Here is a 27,758-nt window from a genome sequence, read left to right on the forward strand (position 1 = left end):
ATGCCGTGAGCCTGGGAGGCATCTACCAGCCAGCTACCGACACCCTACCTGTTCAGACTCTTATTTTCCAGTTCCGTGGTCAGCAAACTGTGGCTCGCAAACCACATGTGGCTCTTTGGCTCCTTGAGTGTGGCTCTTCCATAAAATACCACGGCCGGGCGAGTCTATTTTGAAGAAGTGGCATTAGAAGTTTAAGTTTAAAAAATGTGGCTCTCAAAAGAAATTTCAGTCGTTGTCCTGTGGATATTTGGCTCTGTGGACTGATGAGTTTGCCGACCACGGGACTCGGTGATGGGAGCCCACACCAGTGAGTTACAATTAAAGCGCTGTGGTGTGGATGACCCAGAAACTAAATAGGAGCAGGGCCGGGCTAGCTAGCCGGTGGTGACTGTTCAGAGGACTGCGGCCGTGCCCAAGGGAAGGCAGGCAAGGAGGCCTGGTGCGGTGACCTTCCCCACAAAGAGCATCTTCACCTGGGAAACCACCTCTCAGGCGGGAGCCCAGCGTTTCCTGGTGTCTGGTCCTCAACGCCGATGCCGGTGCCCTCTCAGATTTCCTCAGTGATGTTCGCAGCTGATCCGGTGTCTGACCTGCTCACCCAGGGTCCCGGAGTTTGTGAGAGAAAAGCGGTTTGGAAACTGGCTGAAAGATGCGCGTGACTGGGCAATTTCCAGAAACAGATACTGGGGCACCCCCATCCCGCTGTGGGTCAGCGAGGACTTCGAGGAGGTGAGGCTGGTGGTGTTTTCACATGTTGTTTTTTATTGAAGCCCTTTGTGCTTTTGTTCCGTCTGAATATGGGGTAAAAGAAGATGGCTTCTTTTCCTTTGTTGCCCCTTATTTCATGTTTTTCTCATTCCTTCCTATAAGAATGACATAAATAAGAATGTTTTTAGAGCTTTAACTTTATTTTGATTCTAATGCTATTTTTAACAATTTCCCTTTGTGTAAAAGTGGATGTATTCAATAACTTGCATTTTTCTCAGGGAAGCCACACATTAAATTGTTTGTGTTGCTTATCTCTGTTTCCTCTTGTGAGTTATTTATGAACAGAACAGATAATCTGCACTAAGTCATAGCATGTTAAGTCCAACTTAGAGTGATGGAAGAGGAAGACAAAAAAATATTACCTAAGCATTGAAGACCTTTACCCGACAAAACTGAGGGATTATATTTGAGTGTAGGTCTATGTAAATGTTATATGTCGGACTTCAGATGAGGCTCTCTGTCCATCACTGAAAGCTGAGAGCATTAGAGCCACAGCAGTCCAGGGACCTCAGTGAATGTCAGTGTGGCTGAGTCCAGGCTTTCAGGACCAGTCAGGATGGGCAGCCAAAGAGGCCAGGTACTTCCAGATAGCGGGGACGCCCCGCAGCCCCTGTCAGATGGCTTCCCGTGGCAGTGCCTCGGAGGGCCCATCTCAGCTTCCTTACCCAGACATAATTCTAACATCTTGCAATAGGACTCAGTATTTTGACTCAGAACAGTAATTTACTTCTAGCGTTCACTTCAGAAGATTCCAGGTTAAAGAATCAAATTCAAATGCTAGGAAGAAACTATGATGCCTTAGAGAACAGTCTAGGTCTATGGTTGACAATCCGAGGCTTGAGAGCCACATGCGGCTCTTTGGCCCTTGAGAGTGGCTCTTCCACAAAATACCACGGCCTGGACAAGTCTATTTTGAAGAAGTGGCATTAGAAGTAAGTTTAAGTTTAAAAAATTTGGCTTCCCAAAGAAATTTCAATCATTGTACTGTGGATATTTGGCTCTGTTGACTAATGAATTTGCTGACAACTATTCTAGGCATTTCAAGGCTGCTGGTCATTTTTGCAACCATTTTGACACAGTAAACCCTCAAAAAATGCTTGTTGAGATGATGGCTGTGAATGTTTAAAATCTCCGTGTAGATCCTCCTCTAATATGGTGTCGGTAGCAAGGAAGGGAAATCTGCTCACTTCCTCAGACAGTGACCTGTCTTTCCTGGGGGTAGCCATGTTGGTGGTTAGTCCTGAAGATCTGTGGTTTCTAAACTAAACACGAATGCTGCAGAGATAAACTCTGTGATCCTTGCCTCTCTGGCACTCTTGCTTTTTAACTTTGTTTTGACAGGTAGTATGCATTGGGTCAATGGCAGAACTTGAAGAACTGTCGGGAACAAAGATCTCAGATCTCCACAGAGAGAGGTCAGTTTCTAAGTGTGTGATTCATGTCAATTCTGTCATTGAGAGCTTTGGCCTAGGTTTAGCCTATTAACACATTGCAGACCAGTAGTTTTATTGCTAGCTTCACCCAGTGGCCAGATAAGTTTCTATTGAACGAGTACAAAAAACATTTTATGTAAATGTTAAAGGCACGCTTCAACATTAAATGCCCATTGCATTTTGAAGTTACTTATTACATGTTCTTACAAGCTAATATCCTTTTAAAGTATGATACTTTGTAAAGCACTGTATCATGTGAAATGAGAATTCTCATGATCTGTCCTCAATGTGTTAAGATGTGGTCTCTCTAGCAGATCCGAGAACTGCATATAGAAGTCAAACTAGTTTGCTGAAGTACATTGTTGATAACTTGTGTCATAATGAGGAAGGGTGGCTTCTGTCCTTGAGGTAGATGGCGGGGCCTCTGGCACATAACCGAGGTGGAGCACTCTGGGTGCTCTCTGAAAGCCTGTGAGAATTGCGGTATTTTTTCACATGAAGAGCTTTCAGGAGATTGTGTTTCCTACTGGCAATTAAACTGCAAGTTCTGTTGTGCTTAACACGTTTTTGTTTATTAGCATTGACCATCTGACCATCCCTTCACGCTGTGGGAAGGGATTGCTCCGTCGCATCTCTGAAGTGTTTGACTGTTGGTTTGAGAGTGGCAGCATGCCCTATGCTCAAGTTCATTACCCTTTTGAAAATAAGAAGGAGTTTGAAGATGCATTTCCTGCAGACTTCATTGCTGAAGGCATTGATCAAACCAGAGGATGGTATGTTTCTTGTTCTTTTAAGTGTTTTGTTGATTTCATTTTATTTAGAAGCTACTTTACTGAGCACATGGTCTTTATCGCCTGTGTGCAGGGAAGACTGTGTCAGGGAGAGAGGCTCTTCTGCCCACGGCTCCTTATACCAAGCAGCCTGTTAATGTCTTGAGTAAGTGTCTCTCCCTATGGGAGGCTGTAGTTTTAGAGTTTCAGTTATTTCACTGTATCTTGGAATATAGAGATTTGTTTCACTGGAACTAAGTGATAAAACACTTAATGAGTGGTGATCATAGCTGTGTACTTCTCATTACACCTTTACTCAAATGTGTAATGAGTATTTTCTAATAAATACAGGATAAAGAGTGGGATACTACAAATGAAACAGGGATACTTGGAAATATGCTTAGATGTTAGACTAGCTTTACAAAATTAACATTCTAAAACATCTAGAATTTAAAAGATCATGGGGAGAGAATTTGGGTATTGGTTTTACCTGGTGTCTTATTTAAAGCCATACCCTTGCCCTCTTAATTACAAAAAAGTTTAGTTACCTTCTTTTTGTGGATGATCTTGGTTGGTCCAGGTTCTACTTATATTTTCATTAGTAATGCTTTTACAGGCATGTTTAAGGAATTTTGGTGGTGGTTTCTGCTTTTTACAAATTGCATTAGTCATCACAAACTGATTAAATTCCAGCCTGATGTTTCGGGATGTGCTGTTTTCAACTTCCAATCCATGTACCTGTAGGAACTGTTCCAGGCACAACTCCTCTTCCCAGGGAGTTTCTCAGAGGAGTGGTGGCATCTGGCAGCTGGTAGCAGTCCTTAGGGAATGGGATGTCCTGTCAGGTGCTCATGTAGCCAGGGGTCTGGTCTCCAGCCTCATCTACTCATGTCCTGGGATCTTTTTGGAGTGCAAATCCACTTAGAGGTGACACGAGCCTCACTTATCGGGACAGCTTACAGGGATGTGACGCAGTCCTTTTAGGAAACAAGCTAGCAAGCAAAATAAACAACATATTTGGTATCTGACTGACAGAATACATACTGCCTCTGCTCCTGTCGTCTATCTTTTGACGTTTGAATGAGAGATATGTTGCTTTTGGGGAGAGAGGGGCTGGTTTGTTTTTTGTCATAAGACTGTCTCATATGGCCCTGTGCTAAAGGTGATATCTCTTGATTTTCAGTTTTGTATTTTGGGGAGGTCCTGAGAGACCTCTCCTCTCTGACCTCTGCCTCTTAGCTGTCCGGCTGGCTTCCCGAGGAGAAGGCTGGTGCTGTCCTCCGCTGGCCAGCACCTGGCTCCAGGCCTTTGTTCGCTCTCCGTAACACAGTTCATTTTCTGATCAGGACCTGTTCTGCAGTGGGTCCTGGGTATAATTTTTTCCAGTGATCCTGACATGATTTAATAAGTTACCAAAATTAAGAACCTTTGCTTTATATCAAGAAGTGTTACAGATCCAAAATAGAAATTCAGTTCAACAAGTAAACATAGTTTTTCCTTATGTTGGATTTCTTTTCTTGCTTTGTTTCTTAACTCTTTCTTTGTGTTATTTTTTCCAGGTTTTATACTCTGCTAGTGCTGGCCACAGCTCTCTTTGGACAACCACCTTTCAGGAATGTGATTGTGAATGGGCTCGTCCTTGCAAGGTAGGTGCACTCCTGTGTAATGACGAGGTTCTCCGTTCCTTAACCATCCTTTGGGAACAGAGGAATTCAGGAATGCCCCCATCTGTTCCTACTATTTCCTCTGCTTTTTAAGTTTTTTCTGTACTTTTCATCCAACTCCTGTCCTGTGCACTTGTCCATCTTTTGCGTTCTGTCTCCGCCCACTCCCCTTTGTCTTAGGAAGCAGGGCTGGGTTGAGTGCTCAGCCTAATGGAAGGGGAGGTCTTTTCTGGGATCTTTTAGTGATAAAATGATGTGTGTGTGTGTGTGTGTGTGTGTGTGTGTGTGTGTGTGTTTTTAAAATTTCAAGAAGCTTTTTTGCTTATAGCTCATAATTTAATCTGTACACTGGTCCTTAAATATAGATTTTTGTTGTCTTTTTAACATGATGAAATTAATGGGTTATAGAGGTTTCTAGTATTGCATAGGAGTCTTATTCTTTTCCCTGTTCTTCCTCGTTATTAAAAGTGAAACAAATAAAAATAAGAAACTAAGAATGTTCACATAGGTGCCCAGCTTTATGTGCAGTGAGGGGGGTGGCAGTAGGCCCTGTTGTGAGCTATTACACATCTTCACACACTTAACCTGCAGAGTTCTTCTGACATTTGAGGAATTGAAGTTCAGGAAAAGTAAGTAACTTGCCCAAAGTCACACAATAAATAAGTGGTAAATTCAAGTACCCAGGCAGTCTGGCTGTACTGGCTGTGCTTTTTCACATTTTAAGTTGAAAATTTTATTGAATTGTAGATTTGCATGCAATTGTGAAAAATAACAGAGGCACCTTTTGGGTTTTCCCAGTTTCCTTCCCCTCGTGGTCACATTTTTCAAAACTATAATACACGATCACAACCAGGACATTGATGCAATCCACCGATCCTAGTCACGTTTCCCCATTTTACGTGTACTGATTTGTGTGTGTTTAGTTGCATATAGCTTTATCACAGGTAGATTTCTTTATCCACCAGCACAGTCAAGATATTTAACCCTTTGAACATCTCACTGTCCCTCTGTTGCCTTTTCACTATTACACCCACATCCTTCTGCCCTTTCAGCCTCCTCCCCAACCCCTGGCAAACCACCGATCAGTTCTCCATCTCTGAAATGGTGTCCTTTCAAGTCTGTTGTGTAAATAGATTCCTACCACGTGTAACTTTTTGAGATTGGCTTTTCTGCTCAGTGTTACTCCCTGGAGGGTGCCGGGGGCTTGTGTATCTGTGGCTCCTTCCTTTTCTTTGACGAGCATATGGGTGACCCAGTGTTTGACTCTTCACTTCTCAAGTGAGTTGTTTCCAGTGTTTGTTGACAATGAATAAAGCTGTCAACTTTGTTGTAAGGTTTTATAGATTTTCATTTCTGTAAGGTAAATGCTTCATCTGTATTTTTAACTGTTTCACTATAATGTCTTCCTTCATTTCTCCTGAAACTTCTCTTTTGACTCAACACAGTATTTGAAAAGATACTGACAGACAGCTTGTTGTACTTAACATTGGCTGTATGCCCTTGGCATTTATGTGCTCCAGTTGAAAATAGCTGTAACCATATATAAAGGTAAACTGTGACATTGACTTTTGTTTTTCAAGTGATGGCCAGAAAATGAGCAAACGAAAAAAGAATTATCCAGATCCACTTTCCATCATTCATAAATATGGTGCTGACGCCCTCAGGTAAACGCCCATGCTTTGCCCTGTGTGTTTGTCGTCTTTTTCTTTTCTTTCTTTTTTTTTTTTACATTTAATCACCTCTATTTATTTTTGTTTGTTTGTTTTTGTTTTGTTTTTTTAATATATATTTTATTGATTTTGTACAGAGAGGAAGGGAGAGAAAGAGAGAGCTAGAAACATCGATGAGAGAGAGTCATCGATCAGCTGCCTCTTGCACACCCCCTACTGGGGATATGCCCACAGCCAAGGTACATGCCCTTGACCGTAATTGAACCCGGGACCCTTCAGTCCCCAAGCCGACGCTCTATCCACTAAGCCAAACCGGTTTCAGCTGTTTGTTTGTTTTTGTTAGTCCTCACCTGTGGATATATTTCCATTGGATTTTTAGAGAGAGGGAGAGTGAGAGAAACATTGATGTGAGAGAAACCATCGATTGGTTGCCTCCTGCAGGAGCCCTGACCAGGGTCGGGGCCAGAGAGGAACCTGCAACCAAGGTACATGCCTTTGACCAAAGTCAAAGCCTGGACCCTTTGGTCCACAGGCTGATGCTCTGTTCACTGAGCCAGACCTGCTAGGGTATGTTTGTCATTTTTATGTAAGCATTTCTCATTCTGTTAGTCATGTTTCTTAGATGTGGTTTAGAATTTGCTTTTTAAAAAATGTATCTTTGCTACAGGGGGAGCTAAATTTGTATGATGTTGACTCAAACCCTCCCAAAGTGGTTTTTAAAATAATGACGACATTTTCAAATCTAGAGACCATTAAGTGTTCAAATTAAAAGCCTTCCAGCCAAAACCGGCTTGGCTCAGTGGTTAGAGCATCGGCTTGCGGACTGAATGGTCCCAGGTTCAATTCTGGTCAAGGGCATGTATCTTGGTTGCGGGCACATCCCCTGTGGGTTGTGTGCAGGAGGCAGCTGGTCGATGATTCTCTCTCATTGATGTTTCTAGCTCTCTATCTCTCTCCCTTCCTCTCTGTGGAAAATCAATAAAATATATTTAACCCTTTGCACTCCGAACCATTCTGGACATTGGCTACCAGCTACTCGACGCTACTTTGCAGCAGAGTGCGTTGAAATAACTCAATTCCCCGTAATCACTAATAAAGTGCAATGTCCCTTGAGAGGGGACATCCTAGTGATATGCTAGAATTCCTATGTCCCCTGAGAGGGGACAGCGGAGTGCAAAGGGCTAATTAAAAAAAAAAAAAAAAAAAAAAAAAAGCCCTCCAGCCCTCTGCCCTGGCAGAACTTACACAGCTGCTTCTGTGTGGGTTTTTGGTGCCTGCATTGTCCTGGGAGGAGGGCCTGGCCACCGCCTTTGGGTTCTGCTGCACCCACCGCCAGTGGCCTGCACTGGGCTTATATCTCCTTTTATAATGTGCATGGCCTCATGCATGTAACAGTAAGAGCTTTATCAGTTTAAAATAGACCATGAGAAGAGTATTCATAAGTACCCCTTTTGTAGAAGAAATGGCAATTTTGGTGTTGCCCTGTCAAATGTCACGTAATAATTATTGGCTGTCTACGTTCCTTTTTGGTGTGACTTTTCTCTTCCAGATTGTATCTGATGAACTCCCCTGTGGTGAGAGCGGAAAACCTCCGCTTTAAGGAGGAAGGTGTTCGTGATGTTCTGAAGGACGTGCTACTCCCTTGGTACAACGCCTATCGCTTCTTCACCCAGAGTGTCCTGAGGCTGCAGAAGGTGTGGACTGCGGTGCTGTGGTCGAGCTCTGCCTTCCCAGCTGTGTTGAGCTGGGTTTGCACAGTCCCTGTGATGTGGGGGGTCCGAGACTCTCGGGAGGCCATTGGTGAAGTTATCTGGGGCCCTTGTAGCAAACAGCAGCCTCCCCTGTAGAAGAGTTGCGTTGGATATTCATTTAGCTAGCCAGTTCCCCTCTCTTCGTGGGACCGGTGGGGGAGGGGCATGGCAGAGCCAGTGAACGGTCATACACTGTCTCCGAGTAAAGGCCCTCAATGGGTGCCTATGGGCTGATACTCGTGAGAGAGAAATTTCGTTGGGGTCTTAGGACTTAAAGTAATGATTGTGATGTATATGCAAGTGCCTTCCAAGTATGCCCTGCTGCCCAGGAGCATTCTGGGAGAAGTCTGCACTTCCAGGACTCCATTGAGGTTAGGGCCTAGGACCACTGATCTTTTTACCTCCAGCATCTTACAAGTAGAATGCTTCGTAAGTTACTGTTGACTAAACATGGGATGTTATTCCTTCCTGAGAAATGGGTTGGAAAGCTGAGCTTTGAACATTCAGCAGTCTGGTCACTTGCAACTTCTGCCTCTTGCTTTTCTAGGTCTGAATAAAGCTTCCCAGGTGCCATTTTCCCCTTTGTTTGAAAAAGGCAGCCATTTTCCACTGTCCCTCTTGCTCCTGGCTTTTTGTTCCAACCACCTTTTTGGGCCCATAGTTCTTAGGCAGGTCCACGTTGCAATCTCTGTCGGTGTGGACCCTGGTCTGGGCATGGCAGCAAGACACCAGCTCTACCATCAGGCTCATAAATTTGGGCAAGGATTAGCATTATCACTATTCTGCCACTGGTGGTGACGCTGTGTGTATAGGGACAGATGATGTGGGCCTTCACAATTGAGGAAGATTTTGCAAAGGGAAATCAGGTGAAATAAAGCATTCTAGGTAAAATTAATAATATAAGCTGAGACATTAATTCTTAATGCTCATTTTTAATTTGTAGACAGTCATCCAGAGCTTGCAAATTTTACTGTCTTTCCTTCCTCAGATTTAAAGTAACTATCTAATTATTGACAATATTTTAGAATGTTTCTCAATTCATACTCATTCTTTGCTGCAGAAGAGTAATTATTTTCCCAAATTCTCCTCTCAAAAACGTAATTTATTAATTGAGGACTTAATATCCCAAGTTTAGAGCTTATCCTGAAAATACTATTGAAAATTAGAAATTTAAATTGCCAATGGGCCTGGATTGGGGTAGGCAGGGCGTGGTATTGGCTATTTCAGTTTAAGTGCTTAAACAGCTCATTGCTTCACATGAATTTCCCTAAGCAAACAGAATATTTCAATAATTGTCAATTCCTAGGAGGAAGAAATGGAATTCCTCTACAATGAGAACACGGTTAAAGAAAGTGCCAACATCACAGACCGGTGGGTCCTGTCCTTCATGCAGTCGCTCATTGCCTTCTTTGAGACTGAAATGGCAGGTGTGTCTCTCTTTGACCCTCCTCCCAGGACTAAGGACTCTTAATCTTTATGACTGCTCTTTAACTTTTCATTTACAAACAAAGGATATTTTATGTAAATTTTAAGAGATAAATAGTAGATAAATAGTTATTTCTTTCAGCACTCAAATATAATTTTGTCCAGGCTAGTTATAGATGATGCTGTTCCAAGGATGCCCAGTGGCTTCATCCCTTCACAGGCTCAGTGCTGGGTGACTCTGTGCCTGTCCCCTAGTTTCTTTGTGAAAAACACCTGGTTAGAGTTACTCTAAGGCTCTAATAGAGATCGTGTACATCAAGTAGCTGGTAGGTAGTAGGTACTCACTAAGTAGTACCTGTTAGTAGGTCCTTTATTTTGTTACTAGTGCTCCGGTGCACAGATTCATGCACATTGAAAGGAAATTAATTAGAAGATGGCAAGCAGGGCCAGACTGGGCTAAACAGGCTGGATACTCCTTGGAGCCAACCTCCAGCAGTTCCTCCCTGGCCGACCACACCTGGGGTAGCACCTGCAGACTGCGTAGTGAGTAGGGTCCCTCTGGCAGGTAGGGTCCTTCAGTCTGGCCTGCGGGGATCGGACCAAAACCAGCTCTCCGACATCCCCTGAGGGGTCTCAGATTGTAAGAAGGTGGTTTCTGTGTTGAGCCGCTGCCTGCTGGTGGTCAGTGCACGTCATAGCTACCAGTCAGAGCGTCTGCCCCCTGGTGGTCACTCTCATAGCTACCAGTTGGATGGTTGCTCAGCCTTTTATGTATATAGATTTTTAAAATTTCTTTTTTAAAAATATATATTTTATTGATTTTTTTTACAGAGAGAAAGGGAGAGAGAGAGAGAGCCAAAAATATCGATGAGAAACATCAGCTGCCTCCCGCACACCCTGGGGATGTGCCTGCAACGAAGGTACATGCCCTTAATTGGAATCGAACCTGGGACTCTTCAATCCGCAGGCTGACGCTCTATCCACTGAGCCAAACCGGTTTCAGTTTTTAAAGTTCTATTTATTGTCAAGTCTACTTTATTAAATGAAGTAATCTACAAAAATTAGGACATACAGGAAAGTAGTACTGAAGTAAACATTTTCCTATATTTCTGTTACATACAGCAATGAATTTGGTTTGTATAGCGGTTGGGAGGTAGGTTATGATGGTTTCCTCGAGGTTGGAGATGGAACAACCAGAAGTCAGGGTGGAAAATTCTAGAAAGCATTAACTCAGATACTTGAGATGGGTGGGTCTGATAAAGTGGGTGGGCTTCCCAGTGCTGCACACCTTAGCAAGGTTGACCTGCCTCCCTTAGCACCTGTTGGTGCCAGAGGCTGCAGTGCAGGTTCAGTGCTCATGGATTCAAGGAGAAGAGCCACCTTTTGGTGCAGACAGAGGCCTGCCGTCCTCAGCTGGTGTATTTCTCCTACTGGAGTAGGTGCCTTTGATCCTGGCACAAAGGACAGTGAGCCCAGGAATTTCCACACGCTCACCAGTCATCCGACAGACCATGTCTGCCCCTTTAAACATAGGATCATATGACTGCCAAGCTGTTGGACAGAAGTGATGATGGAAATGAGTATGGGAAGCAGACTACTGAGTGGGATTTCACCAGGCTCCCAGGACACGGGCTCACAGCCATGCTCACTTCCTCCTGAGTGATGTGAATGGGAGGAAAGCCCTGCTGGGGCTTATTGATTGGCGCTCCTGCATCTTTAGGCAGCTGTGCCCTCCTGAAGAGTGTGCCCAGTCTGACTGGGTGCGTAGTTTAGGCAGCTTATGCACATCAGCTTAGTGGTAAAGAAAAGCCAGTTGTGAAAGGTCAGGTGGTGTAGCTTGTGCCCTCAGCCCCCTCGTGAACAGAGTTTGAAGTAGCATCCTTGAAGCATGACACTTTTATAGTGATTTCAGCGATACTTGCTACTGCTTCTGTTTATTGTGTGCTCATTACAAATGGGCTTCATCTTTCTAAGCTAAAACCTGGATATAGGAAGTAGGTTGTGATGGCTTCCTAGAAGATGGAAAGTGTAATGAACACTAAGAATAACTTAGTCCTCTTTCTTTTATTTTTTAATTAATTTTTTCTTAATTTCGCTCATATTTTTAATGACACTTGTTTCTTTTTTAAAAATATGTATTTTATTGATTTTTTACAGAGAGGAAGGGAGAGGGATACAGAGCTAGAAACTCGATGAGAGAGAAACATCAACCAGCTGCAACCAAGTTACATGCCCTTGACCAGAATCGAATCTGGGACCCCTCAGTCCGCAGGCTGACACTCTTGTCCACTGAGCCAAACCAGTTTTGGCAATCTTTCCTTCATCTTTATTCCCACTCAGTGATCAGGGTGGTGGTTGCTGTGTCAAATTTTTTTTTTTTTTAATTGGCTAACAATGAAGTTTGCTGCATCAGTTGACTTTTACTTTCGTGAACATTTTTTCTATAGCATGGAATGCTGTTTGATAGTATTTTACCCACAGTAGACAGTCTTTGAAAATTAGAGTCAGTTTCACACCCTGTTGCTGCTTCACCAACTAAGTTTATGTAATACTCTAAATCCTTTGTTGTCATTTCAACAGTCTTCACAGCATCTTCACCAGGAGTAATTGTGCGGCTCTTCTTTCACGTGAGCACTTGGAAGCCATTATAGTTTTATTAATTGCCCTAATTTCAGTGTTGTTGTATCTCAGGGAGTAGAGAGGCCTGAGGAGCAGGAGAGAGATAGGGGAATGGCCAGTCATTGGAGCAATTGGAACACACAACACATATCGATTGAGTTTGAAATGCTTTGTGGGGATAATTCGTGGTACCCCAAAACAGTTGTAATAGTAACGTCAATGACCACTGACCAAAGATCAACATAACAAATATAGTAATGAAATAGTTTGAAATATTGAAAGAATCAAGCCAGACACAAGCAAGCAAATGATGTTGGAAAAATGGTGCTGATTAACTTGTAGGATTTCCAGAATCCTTTGGTTTGTATTTTAAAAAATCTGAAACGCAATAAGTACAGTAAAATGAAGTATGTTCATATTTTGGTGTTCAGAAAGCCTATTCTATTTTATTTATGGTTCTTGCTAAGTTTCTCAGTGGCTTCATGAAGGATAGCTTGTGCTTGTGGGTTCTCTGGTGAGGCTGGGCTGTGTGTTACATGATGTTGAGCAGCAGGTATCACTGGGGTCCCTTAGCAAGATGCAGGGAGCACCCACATGTTCAGTTATGACAAGGACGTCTCAGGCATTGCCAGTGTCCCCTGTGGGACAGAGTGGCTCTGGTTGAGAAATGCTGACCTAGGCTATGCCCTTTAACATCTAATTAGGACTTTCTGTGTGTCAGTCTTGGTTGATGTACAGAGCAGCACAGCTCCAGGTAACCTGCCTCCTGGCGTCGTGTGCTGGGCAGTGCTGGCCTCTTGTCCACACATACAGCATATCCATTTCTCTCTCTGACAGTGGCTCACAGTGCAGTTGTGTGTGCCTCAAGACACTTTATGGTCATTGCTTCCCTTTGTTCCTTTCTGTCTCAACAAGCATGGGAACCCTTGGATGACAGGGCTACTCATTCTTGTGTTCATTCCTTCCCCAAGCATCCCATGTGCTCAGTCTATTCTCAGTTCCTGATTGATTGCTCTTACTTTTAGCTTACAGGCTTTATACTGTGGTACCCCGCCTGGTCAAGTTTGTCGACATTCTGACCAATTGGTATGTCAGGATGAACCGCCGAAGATTAAAGGTAAGGCCAGGCTGTTTTTCAGAAGAGCAGGAAGTGTGAAAATGAGTACAGCCTAATGTCGTTAATGTTTTGACGCAATTTTTTATTTTTACCTTGCATATTAACTCTATCGCCATTTGATGGATATGGACCTATAAATTTTAAAAGTCATGGTGCATATTTTCAGAACACAGTTATGGACATGCCATATTGGAGGGAGGCTCAGGGCCATGGAGGAGTCGACTAAGCATACCTCTTAAAACCCAAAACAAGTTTTGCCAATATTTTCAAATGTCTTACAACTGTGATCTCCAGACTGTCAGTGACTAATAAAACTTTTCCTTGAGCATGTTGGGGACTTTAATGAGTGAAAAATAAGTCCTGTCTCAAGACTTAAGCCATTCATAAACAATCTTCTGTCTATATATATAAAAGCCTAAGTGACTTCACCTGATAGCAATGACACGTACTGACCATTAGGGACAGATGCTTAAAAGCACAGGCATAGAAACATGGAACAGACTGATGGATCTCAAAGGGGAGGAGGAGGAAGGAGGGAAGAGATTAACCAAAGATCTTATATGCATGCTAGAGGCTCAGTGCATGGATTCATGCACCAGTAGGGTCCCTAGACCTGGCCTGCAGGGATCAAGCCAAAACTGGCTCTCTGACATCCCCTGAGGGGTACTGGATTTCTATCAATGTATATGTGCCCTTGACCAAAGCGAATCCAGGACCCTTCAGTCCATAGACCAATGTTATATCCACTGAGCCAAACCAGCTAGGGCTGGATTGTCTTTTTAGTAAGTTTCTTACTTGGTTTTGACATTCAGTATGTGTTTCTTTTTCATTCACTAGGGCGAAAACGGGATGGAGGATTGTGTGAGGGCCCTGGAAACCTTGTTCAGTGTTCTGCTTTCCCTGTGCAGACTGATGGTAAGATTCTTGGCCCCGTTCCGACTGGTCCTGGGGCTGCTCACTGTGCCCTGATGCTTTAGTGCCCTCTGTCTGTGTTCTGTATTGGTCCACCGGAAATAGAAATTGAGTTTTAAAGCAACTTAAATCTCTATTTCCTTTTCAGAAATCTTTTGTGTGTCAAGTAAGGACTAAGCAATAGTTTCAAAGTTGGATTTTTGTGGTGATTTCGGGGGAGAGTGATGGGGAGGTGGAAGAGGAGTATAAGGGGGATAAATGGTGATGGGAAAATTAAATAAAGTATAGGCAGTGAAAAGTCAATACTAGAAAATAATTGGATATTTTTTTCTTTTCACCACTGGAGTATGTTTCAGGTTCTCGCATCTAGATTGAATTGCCTAAGTTCCCCCTAAACATCAGACCACTTCTTCACTATCATTATAACAGTGAAGTTCTTGAACTAATATCTCGCCAAACATATTACAAACAGTATTTTACTTGACACGTATTCCTACCAATTAAAATATTAATTAGATAATATACAGTATTTTTGTACTTGTTTTAATTCCTCATATCCTATTTAGGCTACTCCATTGTCAATTATAAGCCTTCTGTATATTTCCTAAACACACACAGAATGAGAGCCTGCATTGTGTGATGTTCCTGCCTGGTCCTGCACATCTGTTCTCATTCATTTTACCCTGTGAGGCTGGTTGTATTCCTCTAGGTTGAAGATGAGGTTCTAACTTTGAGGGATATTGAGTCCTTTTTATATTGCCTTTGCTAATACCTGGTCAGTGACTCCTTTTTTTGTTGTTGTTGTTAATTAATTTACAGGGGTGATGCTGATTATTAAAACCATACAGATTTCAAGTGTACAGTTTTATGACACATCCTATCTGTATATTCCACTGTGTGCTCACCACCCAGTCAAATCTTCTGTCACCATCTATTTGATACCTCCCTTCTTACCCCCTTTCCTCCAGTGACAACTATATAGTTACCCATGTCTGTGAGTTTTTGTTTTTCTTGTTTGTTCAGTTGTTTTCAATTTTATATCCCACATATGAGTGAAATCATATGGTTTTAGATTTTTCTGTCTGACTTAATTTTGCTTCCATGATACTTTCAAGATCCATCCATGTTGTTGCAAGTGACAGTTTTCATCTTCCAGCCGAGTAGTATTCCATTTTATATATGTACCACATCCTTGATCCAGTCATTCATCGGACACTTTGGTTGTTTTAATGTCTTGTCCACCGTGAATCTGCTACATAGAACCTAGGTATGCATATATCTTTGCAAATAAATGTTTTCAAATTTTTCCACTAGATACCAGAACGGGGTTGTTGATTATGTAGTAATTATTCTTAACAAATTTGAAGAACCTCCATACTGTTTCTGTTTTTCATATTTGCTGTAACAGTTTACATTCCCATCAACAATGAATGATTTTTTTTTCCTAACCTCTCCATCACTTGTTATTGCTTTCTTATTGATTATAACATTCTAAGAAGTGTGAGGCGGTATCTCATTCTAGTTTTGATTCACATTTTTCTAATAGCTGATGCAGTTGAGCATCTTTTCATATATCTGTTGGCCATTTCTATGTTTTCTTGGGAGAAGTGTCCAGTTTTCTGCCCCTTTTGTAATTGGATTATTACTTCAGTGTTGTGTTCTTGATATATTTTGGATATTAAGTGCTTGTCAGAGCTATTGTTTGCAAATATTTTCTCCTATTCTTTTGTTGTTTGTTTTTGTTGTTGTTCATGGTGTCTTGCTGTTTAGAAGTTTTTAGTTTGATACAGTCCTATTCATTTATTTTTGCTTTTACTTCCCTTACTTTTCGCATCAAAGTCATAGAATTCTCTGTAAGACCAAGGTCCATAATTTAGTACCTAAGTTCTAATATATGTGGATAAACACTAGCTTGCTTCTTTTGCATTTGGCTTTCTAATGTCCCCAGCACCATTTATTAAAAAGTCTATTTTCCCCCCATTGTATGTTTTGAGTTCCTTTGTAAAAATCATTTGCCCACATACATGTGGGTTTGTTTCTGGGTTCGGCTCGTGGTTCTGTTTCCTTGAATTTTGTGTCTGTTTTTCTGCTAATATGCTGTTTTTATTATTGTTGCTTTGTATAATATGAAGTCAGGGAATTTGATACCTTCAATTTTGTTCTTTTTTCTCAGAATTGTTTTGGGTGTTTGGGGTCTTTTGTGGTTCAATACAAATGTGATGATTTTGTGTCCTATTTCTTAAGTGCCATTGGGATTTTGATGGACAATTGCATTAAATCTGCATATTGCTTTGGATAATATATCTATTGTAACTGTTGTAATTCTTCCAATTCATAATTATGGAATACCTGTCCAACTTACTGTGTCTTTTTCAAACTGCAATTTTCAGTGTACAGGTTCTTCACACCCTTTGTTCACTTTATTCCCAGGTATTCTACTCTTTTTGTTGCAATTGCAAAAAGATTTTTTTTAGTTTATTTTTGAAATCTCATTGTTAGTATATACGAAAGCAGAGCAGTGTATTTTTATATATTAATTTTGTATCCTGCCACTTACTGTATTTGTTTATTGTGTCTAATAGTTTTTTGGTGGTGTCTTTAGAGTTTTCTATATAAAGAATCATGCCATCTGCAAATGGTGGCACTTTACTTCTTCATTCCCAGATTGGATGCCTTTTATTTCTTTCTCTTGCCAGATTATTCTGGCTAGGACTTCCATTACTATTTTATACTAGAGGTTTGGTGCACTGACCTGTGCCCTCTTGCAATCTGGGAGCCTTCGGGGGGTGTCCAGTTGCCACAGAGGTGGGAGAGGCTCCGACCTGCTGCTTCGCTCGCCTGCTGTGAGCCCAGCTTCTGGCCAAGTGGTGCTCCCCCTGTGGGCGTGCACTGACCACCAGGGAACAGCTCCTACATTGAGTGTCTGCCCCCTGGTGGTCAGTGCACATCATAGAGACTGGTCAATTTGCATATTAGCCTTTTATGCCTTAGGAATCATGCCGTAATTGACTCTTTAAAATCCCCCTAGGGTTCTCGGATTACAAGAGGATGCAGGCCAGGCTGAGGGACCCCACAATCAGGGCTGGGTAGAGAGGTGAGAAGTTGGCCATCCAGGGAGGGATCAGGGAAGGGCTCCAGGGCATGTCCAGCCATCTTGCTCAGTCCCAATCAGCCAGACCCCAGCAGCAAGCTCACCTACCAGTCGGAGTGTCTGACCCCTGGTGGTCAGTGAATATCATAGTGATTGGTTGACCAGTTGACTGTTTGTCCTCCTGGTGGTCAGTGCATGTCATATAGAGCAGTTGAGTGGCCTTTGATTGGTTAAATTGATGACCGGGCACTTAGCATAATAGGCTTTTATGCTAATTATCTGACTGATTGCTATGAAGCACACTGACCACCAGAGGTCAGATGCTCAATGGACTGGCCATTTAAAGAGAAATGGCACCGTGGACCTGGTGCCCACAAAGCAACACTTGGCTTCTCCCAAGTGGGACACAGGCCACACCACCACCCCAGAGCGACAGACCACCAAATCACAGCTGATGCTGCCAAGACTCCATGCACAAAATGCAGCTCACAGCAAAGTTCGGAAATGGTTGGTGTGGGCATTGGGTAATGATATCACATAGCAATGCCTGGCTTCCTCTCCCTAGTGATGACTAGCCTCCTTGCAGTTTCTTCAGCTCAGTAACACAGCTTGCTTTATAGCCAGGTGCAAACATTTCAAACTCTAAATGTCTGTGAAGAGTTTTCCCATGCTTCATTTCATTTGATCTTCACAGAAGTCCTGGTATAGGTATAAAGGAGACTTGGAATTCTATTTTCTTTTCATTAGCCAGAAAACAGAAACTTAGAAAGTTTAGAAACCTGATTGAAAAGAAGGAAGAAGTGGTGGATCTTGAAAATAACTTCAGGTTTTCTCACTGCACAGAATATAGTCAAACACAGCCGCAGTTAAATATTTTAGCTTTTGTTCTCCGTGCGTGATCTACAATAATAATCTGCTTTGTGTTGATATTTACTGCTGTGTTATTAACAATTACCTGAAAAAGAAGTTGGGGTGCCTCACTGAGCTGGGAAAAGTTTAGCTACATCAGAAAGTACGTCTAATTAAACAAGTTTATTCTGTATATATAACAGACTAAGTTGATTTAGCCTTTTTGTATTGGGCTACTATTTGTATTGGGCTTGGAGGTGCCCTGTAAAGCAAGGCAGGCTGCTGCTAGTGCTGCCTCTTGGGCTTCTTATTAAGGTATGGAGCATGCTGATGCCAGCTTCGGCTTGTTTTAGCTATTTTAGGAAAGACTGAAGCCTGAGCAAGGACAGGCCATTCATATGGAAAAGTCACTACAAACAACCTGGGTGGGGTGGGGTTTTAAAATCACCAGGGTGGAGCAGTATAAGCAAGGTTGATGGAGACTCAGATATGACACCAGTCAATCAGCTCTGAGACAGGAAGGGTTAGGAGGACGGGCTCAGAGCTGATTGACTGGTGTCATATCTCTGAGACGGGAAAGGTTAGGGGAACCATGAACCCTAGGAGCACCCCTTTCTGGGAGAAAGCCACATTCTAGTTCTTGCTCTGCTGCCAGACAATCCAGTTCCTTCCCCTATGTCCCTAGATCCCCCCAGGCCTCTGCCCCAGTGCTGGAGCTAAGAGGGAGCGAGTCTGAGTATGTCTGTGTATCGTCCCTTTAAGAGGAACTGCTGGGATTCCATGCCATTTAACCTCAATCTCTGCTGGTTTTTATAGCCTGAAATTGTGGGGACTTCTCTTCCCAGTACTGGAAACCTGGACTGAGTGATCTGGTGTGTGGCATGTGCTTTTTTTTTATTTACTTCTGTAGTTGTGGAACTTCCATTCAGCCAGATCTCAACTGGGTCTAAATGATGTTGTTCTGTATTTTATATTATGTATTTAAATCATGTTTATTATTCCTTATTTATTTTTTTAAAAAATTTTTGTTTCATAGAAGGGCGAGGGAGAGAGAGATAGAAATATCAGTGATGAGAGAGAATCATTGATCAGCCGCCTCCTGCACACCCCCTACTGGGGATTGAGCCCACAACTCAGGCATGATCCCTTGACTGGAATCAAACCCGTGACCCTTCAGTCCCCAGGCCAACACTCTAACCATTGAGCAAAACCATCTAGGGCACACATGTCAAACACAAGGCCCGCGGGCCAAATCCGGCCCGCCAGGCCTTGCAATGTGGCCCGCACCACGCTGTCATCACTGCACTCCGCTGCGTTCCATCACAATGACGCGTGGTGACATAGGAGACTTTTAGATTTGCAAAAATGTAAATTTGAAGACTGGACTAACTTTTTAGAAATTTAAGGAAAATATAAATTTCGTCTTTATTTAGTTGTACCAAAGAAATGCTAAATAATATTGATGTTTAATTGAGGGATCCGTGGACTGGTGGGTAATTTCTAAAGACATTGCTGACAGATCAGTGGTAGTGATAGTCTTTTAAGAACAGATTTTTAGAGAGAGTGGAAGAGAAGACAGAAACATTGATGCGAGAGAGAAACACATTGATTGGTTGCCTCCAGCATACGCCCTGACCCGGGAGGAGCCTGCAATCGAGGTACCTATCCTGGACCAGAAACTAACCCGGGACCCTTCAGTCCCCAGGCCGTTGCTCTATCCACTGAGCCAGACAAATTGAAACTTTTTAATGAAAAAAGGATTCTATAACACTTTCAACAATAAAGATTTAAGAGAAAAAGAAAATCATGTACACAATTCTAAAAAATAAATTTAAAAAAATAATAAATAAAACATTACAGATACATTTAGAAACATTCCCACCTCCATTTGTATCCAGGTCTCACTCCACCAAGAAAACCATTATCAATAAAGCTCCAGGAGCTTGACTTTAAGGTCCTTTAACCCACAATTGGCTTGGTGTACTCACCCTCTTTCTAGCTGTCCTCTTGGGTTAGGTCTGACTCTCTCCGAAGAAAAGTTCCAACTGGATAACCCAAGCCTCCCTCAACCCCTTTTATACTCTAAGGCACACATGTCAAACACAAGGCCCGCGGGCCAAATCCGGCCTGCCAGGCCTTGCAATGTGGCCTGCACCGCGCTGTCATCACTGCACTCCGCTTCGTTCCATCACAATGACGCGCGGTGACATAGGAGGCTTGTGATCTCGCAGGTGCCTTGCCGGCTGCAGTACTTGCTATCTATTACGCATGCGCATAGATAACAAGTCACACGAGATTCAGGAGGCGTGACCTATAGTCCGGCATCCGATGTGGTTGTGCGGGTGGCAGAGCAGAGGAGAGAGTGAGTGTGCGGGCATAAAAAATACACAGCAGAAGCTGCCAGTTCCTGGCATAAAGTGCAGGCATAAAAATCGCAACAGAATCTGCTATCTGTACCCAGCCAGGCATTTATTGACTGACTTTTTTTTTCTCCACTCCATCTGCCAAATCAAGCTATCCCTGTGCAGTTTTCAACTTTTTCCTTCTAACGCAGATTTCCAATAAACTACATCTTTTACTGCCAATATTGATCCCAAAATGTCCAGGAAAAGAAAAGTTGACGGTGAAGGCAGACAATTTAATGACAAATGGGAAAATTTGTGCTTAGAGTGGGCAAACCAGTGTGTATATTGTGTTATGAGGCAGTGTCGGTGATGAAAGAGTAATGTTAAGTATGGCAAATATACTTTGGAAGAAAAGCATAAAATTGTTAAAGAACTAAAAGGCAAACTACAATCACAGCAGCAAATGTTTACAAAGGCTACAGCGAAAAATGATGCTGCAGTGAAAGCAAGCTTTATAGTGGCTGAAGAAATTGCCCGTACTTCAAGGTGTTTTTCAGAGGGTGCCTTTTTGAAGCAATGCATGCTAAAAGTTTGTGAGCAAGTATGCCCAGACCAGATACAGAGTTTTCAAAATGTCAGTTTGTCAAGAAACACCATTGCAGATAGAGTTCAAGAACTCTCAGGAAATCTATCATCACAGCTGGCCGAACAGGCATGCAGTTATCTCGCTTTTTCACTTGCTATCGATGAAAGTACAGACAACACTGATACAGCGCAGCTGTCCATCTTTATACATGCTACGAAGACCGACCTCTCTGTCACTGAGGAACTTTTGGATGTAGCTGCCATGCATGGGACGACGACTGGTAGAGATATATTTGAGGCTGTGGAGAAATCTATAAATAATTTTAAATTACCCTGGGAAAAGTTGGTGGGGCTAACTACCAATGGCGCACCTTCAATGTGCGGAGAAAAGAAAGGCTTGGTTGGACTAATGAAGGAAAGAATGCAAAAAAGTCACTGCCACACACCCTTGATTACTTATCATTGCATTATCCACCAAGAGGCTATGTGTGGAAAAGTTCTGGACATGAATGACATAATGACCACAGTCATTAAAACTATTAACTTTATACGGGCACGTGGCCTGAATCATCGCCAGTTCCAGCAGTTTTTACAGGAGGTGAGTGCAGAGCATGGAGATGTGCCATACCACACAGAAGTAAGATGGCTGAGCAAGAGCGCAGTCCTCAAAAGATTTTTTGAGCTCAGAGAACAAATTGCTCTTTTCATGGAAAGTAAAGGAAAGCCCTTGCCTGAACTGTCGGATCCCGCCTGGCTATGTGATTTTGCTATGATGTGTGACATATGCGAGCATCTCGCCCAACTGAATCTGAAGCTGCAGGGACGCAAACAAGTCATCACGAAGATGTCTGACATGATCACAGCATTCCAGCGTAAACTTCAACTATGGAAGTCCCAACTGGAACAGGACAATCTTGCCCACTTTCCCGTTTGTTTGAGTATCTCAACCACTATTTCTGGTACTTTTCCTTGCAGTCGGCTGGCTACCAAAGTTAGCCGTTTACTAAGTGAATTTGAGCGGCGCTTCTCTGACTTTAGAACACAGCACTCAGGCTTTGACATCTTTGCCAATCCTTTTACAGTTGATGTCAACAATGTGCCCCATCACCTTCAGATGGAGATAATCGAGCTTCAGTCTGACAGTGGCCTGAAATCAAGGTTTCAGGATGTTGAAATTGAGGACTTCTACCCTCTACTGCCCCCTGACTCAATGCCAGAGCTCCGACTTCATGCTGCCCGTATTCTATCCATGTTCGGGAGCACCTATCTTTGTGAACAGATGTTTTCAATAATGAATCTGAACAAAAACAAGCACAGATCACGCATTACCGATGACAACCTCCATGCTGTTTTGCGGGTTGCTACAGCCCAAGAAATAAAACCGAACATTGACTCATTGATCCGGGGAAAACGGTGTCAGACATCTAGCCAGAAAACAAAACAATGAGCATTTTAGGTACATTCCAATATTACTGTTTTGCTTGATACCAATATTACTGTTTTGCTTGATAGCATGTGAGTTGGTTAACAGCACTGTTAAGGAAAAGATTGTTCCACTCATTTTAAATTCACATTTCTGGTTAACATTGTCAGTTTATGACTGTTCAGTAAACCATTCGGCCCGCGATTTAGGCTGGATTTTAGATTTTGGCCCCTTCTCTGATTGAGTTCGACACCCCTAGTCTAGGGCTTTAGTTATAATTTTTATGTGGTTGTGGGAGGCAACAAGTACTGGCATTTACCTCCGTCACCATCTTGGTTCACTCTTCGAATTTTCTGTTTTTTATTGATTTTTAGATAGATAGAAACATTGCTGAGAGAGAAGCATTAATCGGCTGCCTTCTACACACGCCCTCCTGGGGTTAGAGCCCACGCAACCCAGGCATGTCTCCTGATTAGGAGTCAAACTTGGGACCTCTTGGTTCATGAGTTAGCGCTCAACCACTGAGCCACAACTGCCTGACACTAGGAGATTTTTTTCCCCTTTTATTTTTATTTATTTTTTAATTTAATAAATATTTATTGTTCAGATTATTACAATTGTTTCTCCCCCCCCCCCCCCCAATAGCTCCCCTCACCCGGTCCCCACCCCACCCTCTGCCCTTACTTCCCCTCTTCTTACCCCCCCCCTTCCCGTCCTCATCCATGGGTATGTGATTTTTGTCCAGTCTCTTCACGTACTCCCCACTCAGACACCTCTTTCCATCTGAGAATTATCAATCCCCTCCCATTTTATGCCCTTGTTTCTATTATATTCACCACTTTATTCTGTTACTCAGATTTTTAATTCACTTGACTTTTAGGTTGACTTGTTGATAGATATATATTTGTTCATAATTTTTATCTTTTTTTCTTCTTTTTCCTCTTTTTAAAGAACACCTTTTAGCATTTCATATAATACTGGTTTGGTGGTGATGAACACCTTTAGCTTTTTCTTATCTGTGAAGCTCTTTATCTGGCCTTCAATTCTGAATGATAACTTTGCTGGCTAGAGTAATCTTGGTTATAGGTTCTTGCTATTTATCACTTTGAGGATTTCTTGCCACTCCCTTCTGGCCTGCATAGTTTCTGTTGAGAAATCAGCTGATAATCGTTATGGTGTTCCCTTGTAGGTAACTGTTTTTCTCTTGCTGCTTGTAGCATTCTCTGTCTTTTGCTTTTGCATTTTAATTACCATGTGCCTTGGTGTGGTCCTCTTTGGATTCCTTCTGTTTGGGGTTCTCTGCACTTCTTGGACTTGTAAGTCTTTTTCTTTCACCAGGTGGGGGAATATTTCAGTCATTATTTCTTCAAATAGGTTTTCAGTGTCTTGCTCTCTCTCTTCTTCGGGCACCCCCCATAATTCTGATGTTGGTTTGCTTGAAGTTGTCCCAGAGCTTCTTACACTATCTTCAACTTTCTGGATCCTCTTCTCTTTCTGCTTCTCTGGAGGAGTGTCCTTTGCCTCTTTGTATTCCAAATCTTTCACTTGATTGTGTTCCTCCAGTCTGCTGTTGGGTCTCTGTATAATATTTTTTATTTCATTCAGTGTATGTTTAATTTCTAGTTGGTCCTTTTTCATATCCTTGAGGGTCTTGTTAAATTTATCAGCCTTATCTAGGAAATTCTTGAAAAAGCTTATAACTGTGGTTTTAAACTCTATGTCCAGTCATTTGTGATCCTTTTCCCTGTCTCCTCATTTTCACTACTTCCTTGAGTTGATAGGATAGCTTTGTGTGCTGTGTGTCCTAATGGAGCCAGTGGCTCGGTGCATCCCTTTGTGGACTTTGTGTACAGCCTTGTGATAGTTAAGTCTTGATTGTTGTTGGTATCACATGTTTATTTACCTCATATCCAATTCTGTGCAAATATCTGTTTTTCTTGGAAATGTTTCGTTCCCATTTTCCACTAAAGTCAGCTAATGATGGTTGCATATGAGTGACACGATGTTTTCTGTCCTCACATAGGCCCCGTATACACCTTTTCTCACTGAATTAATGTACCAGAATCTTAAGAGGGTGATTGACCCTGTTTCTGTCCAGGACAAGGACACACTCAGCATCCACTACCTCATGCTGCCCCGTGTTCGGTAAGAATCTAAGATAGCTCTGGTTAGAGCATATGTCGACACACCCATAACCCTCGGTTCCAGGTTTGATCCCCGGCCCCAGTTGGGGTACGTGCAGAAAGCAACATCTCTCATATCGATGTTTCTCTCTGTATCTGTCTCTCTCCCTCTCTCTCTCTTTCTCTCTCCTCTGCCTCTCCCTTCCTTACTTAAACTCTCTAAAAAGCAAAGGGAAAAATATCCTCAGTTGAAGATTAATAAGAAAAAACAAAACAGAAGAATCAAATCTATGTAAGCCTCACCAGGACCATGGAAGGGACGTTGCCAAATATGCACTGGCGTGGGGGCCCTAGCTGGCCCCTTGGTTCCTTGCCTCTCCCCTGAGCTGCTCCTGAGGATACAGAATAAGGAGAAGTGGGGATGCGTTGCGGGTAACCACTTCTGGCGCTGCAGCATGTGTGCTATGAGCAGGTGGTTGGAGTCACCATGGGAAGCAGCTGGGTCCTGACCAGGAGACTAGCTTGCCGCCTACTTCTTGCCACGTACCCCCAGGACCCGCGCACACTGTCCTTCCCCAAGGGCCCAGTAGGCCTAGCCACCCATCCTATCTTTAACGTGTCCTCCTTTCTTTTGTAGGCATGTCTCTTGTTTGGGATTTTTCCCTTTAAACTTAATACCTTTTATTTCCCTGCTTCTTCTAATCAGAGAGGAATTGATTGACAAGAAAACCGAGAGTGCAGTATCTAGAATGCAGTCTGTGATTGAACTTGGGCGAGTGATTCGTGACCGCAAAACTATTCCCATAAAGGTTTGAAATTTTATTTATTTTACATTGCACAGACCTAAATATGTCTTTGAGTATTTTTTTTTTTTGTATAGAGAGCTACCAGCAATGGTGTTAAGTGTTTATTCATTTCTACAGTACTGGTATGGATGACTTAATACAAGTTGAGCCTAGTTATTCTTGGAACCTGACATTAGGTTAAAACATTTAACATTCCATTTTTCTCTGGTTGTGAGGATTGGCTCATAGTGAACTCGTTTTTATCTTTTCTTCCTAGTATCCTTTGAAAGAAATTGTCGTTATCCATCAAGATCCGGAAGCTCTTGATAGTATCAGATCTTTGGAGAAGTATATTATTGAGGTAAGGCATGTGATTTGTCTCTGGGTCTAAACAGATTTCTTTCATTGAGAAGATTATTATTATTTTTTTTTTTAATCAATCTATATTGTTCATATTGTTACAAAGGTTCCTCATTTCTTCCCCCTTCCACCAGGTTCCCACCCCACCCTCCGCCCCCTCCCCACCCCCCATTGTCCTCATCCATAGGTGCACAGTTTATGTTCAGTCTGAGAAGATTATTTTGATTAGGAGTCTCCAATAAACTACACTTTGAGTGTATAATTTATCCTTTTTTATTTTTTATATACACAATTTAACTCTCAAATTTTCCTTGCTGCTAAGAATCATCATCAATTTTCACACTGTTATTTTAATTCTCTATACATTATTTCAAGGTTGTCCTGGCAGCTCAGTGATTAGAGCATCATCCCTTGCACTGAATGGTTGTGGGTTCAAATCCTCATTCCAGGTCAAGGGCATATACTTGGGTTGTGGGTTCCTGACCCACCCCTGGTCAGGTTTTGTGTGGGCAGAAACCAGTTGATGTGTCTCTTGCATCATTGTTTCTCTCATCCCCTCTCTTCTTCTTTCTCACTCTCTGTAAAGCAATGGAAAAAATTTTTCTAGGTAAGGATTCACAAAAAGATTTCAAGGTCAATTAATTTCCTTGCCTTAAATTGATCATTTATACACTCCGGAACTTACTCTCTGATAATTAACAAAATAACTTTGTTCCTTTAGATTATATCAGATTATATATGTACAAGTGAACATGTTAGTTGTAAATAGTTCAAGCTCTAGCATAGTCCTTCCCATCCCATTTGCTCCCTGGAATCTCACCCCCTCTAAGCATGCTCACTAGGCTGTCTTCTGGCCGGGTTGTCCCTAGCATTTTATATACCTATTCATACATTAAAGTGCACCTCAGATTAAAATATACAGATGTACTTTATTCTTTTTACAGCTGCATCATATTTACTTTCTGGTTGTATCATAATTACTTTCTCTTCTCTCTTATTGTTGGAAATTTAGGTTTCTTATTACAAACAAAAGGTTTGTATGTATCTTTGTGCCTGTGTCAGAGTATGGACCTTGGATAGATTCCTAGAAGGGGAGATTTTTAGATCAAATAGTTTAAAGTAGTGTCAGTTACCCTACAAAAAAGTTTTATTCCATGATGATTTACAAAAATATATATTGTATTGTAGAAAATATAATATTTACTAGATGCCCGTTGCACAAAATTCGTGCACTGGGAGTGGGGGGGTTAGAGTGTCCCTCAGCCCAGTTGGCACTCTCTAAAATCTGGGACCCCTTGGGGGTTGTCTGACTGCCCTCTCACAGTCCAGGACTGCTGGCTTCCAACTGCTCGCCTGTCTGCCTTCCTGATTGCCCCTAACTGCTTCTGCCTGCCAGCCTGATCACCCCCTAATCACTCCCCTGCCAGCCTGATCGACATCTAACTGCTCCCCTTCCAGTCCCCAACGGCCCTCCCCTAACAACCTGGTCACCCCCAAATACCCTCCCCTGCATATTCCCTCTTTATTAGATAGGGTTTTTCTTTAACATATTGGACAGCCCTAACAGGTTTGGCTAGGTGGATGGAGCATCAGCCTGCAGACTCAAGGGTCCCAGGTTTGATTCTGGTCAAGGGCATGTACTTTGGGGGCACAAACCCAGTGGGGGTGTGCAGGAGGCAGCTGATTGATGTTTCTCTCTCATAGGTGTTTCTAGCTCTCTATCCCTTTCCCTTCCTCTTTGTAAAAAATCAATTTTATATATATATATTAGAAGTATATACCCAAGTATATTGAGAAGATTTATATTTATATTTATATATATATATATATATATATATATATATATATATATTTTTTTTTTTTTTTTTTTTTTTTTTTTTTTTTTTTTTTTTAGAAAAGAAACATTTAAGATTCCTCCATATCTGCCTGGCTGGTGTGACTCAGTGGTTGAGACTCCAGGCTGTTGCCCCTGGCAGGGAATTGCGCTGTGGGGAGTGAGATTGTTTTGTTTTTCATAAAGGATCAGGAGGGCCTCTTCACAGCATTCCTCCAGGCCACTTCGTAAGCT

The 27,758-nt window shown here is 42.3% G+C and overlaps 1 protein-coding gene across 2 annotated transcripts in view; it reads left to right on the forward strand.

Annotated features, from left to right (window-relative positions):
- Positions 1-27,758, forward strand: part of IARS1 (isoleucyl-tRNA synthetase 1) — an 86,696-nt gene that overhangs the window by 34,790 nt on the left and 24,148 nt on the right. For both annotated transcript variants that reach the window (XM_084899004.1, XM_084899003.1), the window contains exons 14-25: positions 603-729; positions 2,110-2,183; positions 2,780-2,974; positions 4,531-4,617; positions 6,216-6,299; positions 7,855-7,999; positions 9,363-9,483; positions 13,126-13,217; positions 14,055-14,132; positions 24,446-24,567; positions 25,252-25,354; positions 25,608-25,691. In XM_084899004.1, the coding sequence (XP_084755130.1) occupies positions 603-729; positions 2,110-2,183; positions 2,780-2,974; positions 4,531-4,617; positions 6,216-6,299; positions 7,855-7,999; positions 9,363-9,483; positions 13,126-13,217; positions 14,055-14,132; positions 24,446-24,567; positions 25,252-25,354; positions 25,608-25,691 (1,312 nt within the window). The remainder of the gene's footprint in view (positions 1-602; positions 730-2,109; positions 2,184-2,779; positions 2,975-4,530; positions 4,618-6,215; positions 6,300-7,854; positions 8,000-9,362; positions 9,484-13,125; positions 13,218-14,054; positions 14,133-24,445; positions 24,568-25,251; positions 25,355-25,607; positions 25,692-27,758) is intronic.

Source organism: Pipistrellus hanaki, assembly GCF_964339955.1.
Source record: "Pipistrellus hanaki genome assembly, chromosome: 11".
NCBI lineage: Eukaryota > Metazoa > Chordata > Mammalia > Chiroptera > Vespertilionidae > Pipistrellus > Pipistrellus hanaki.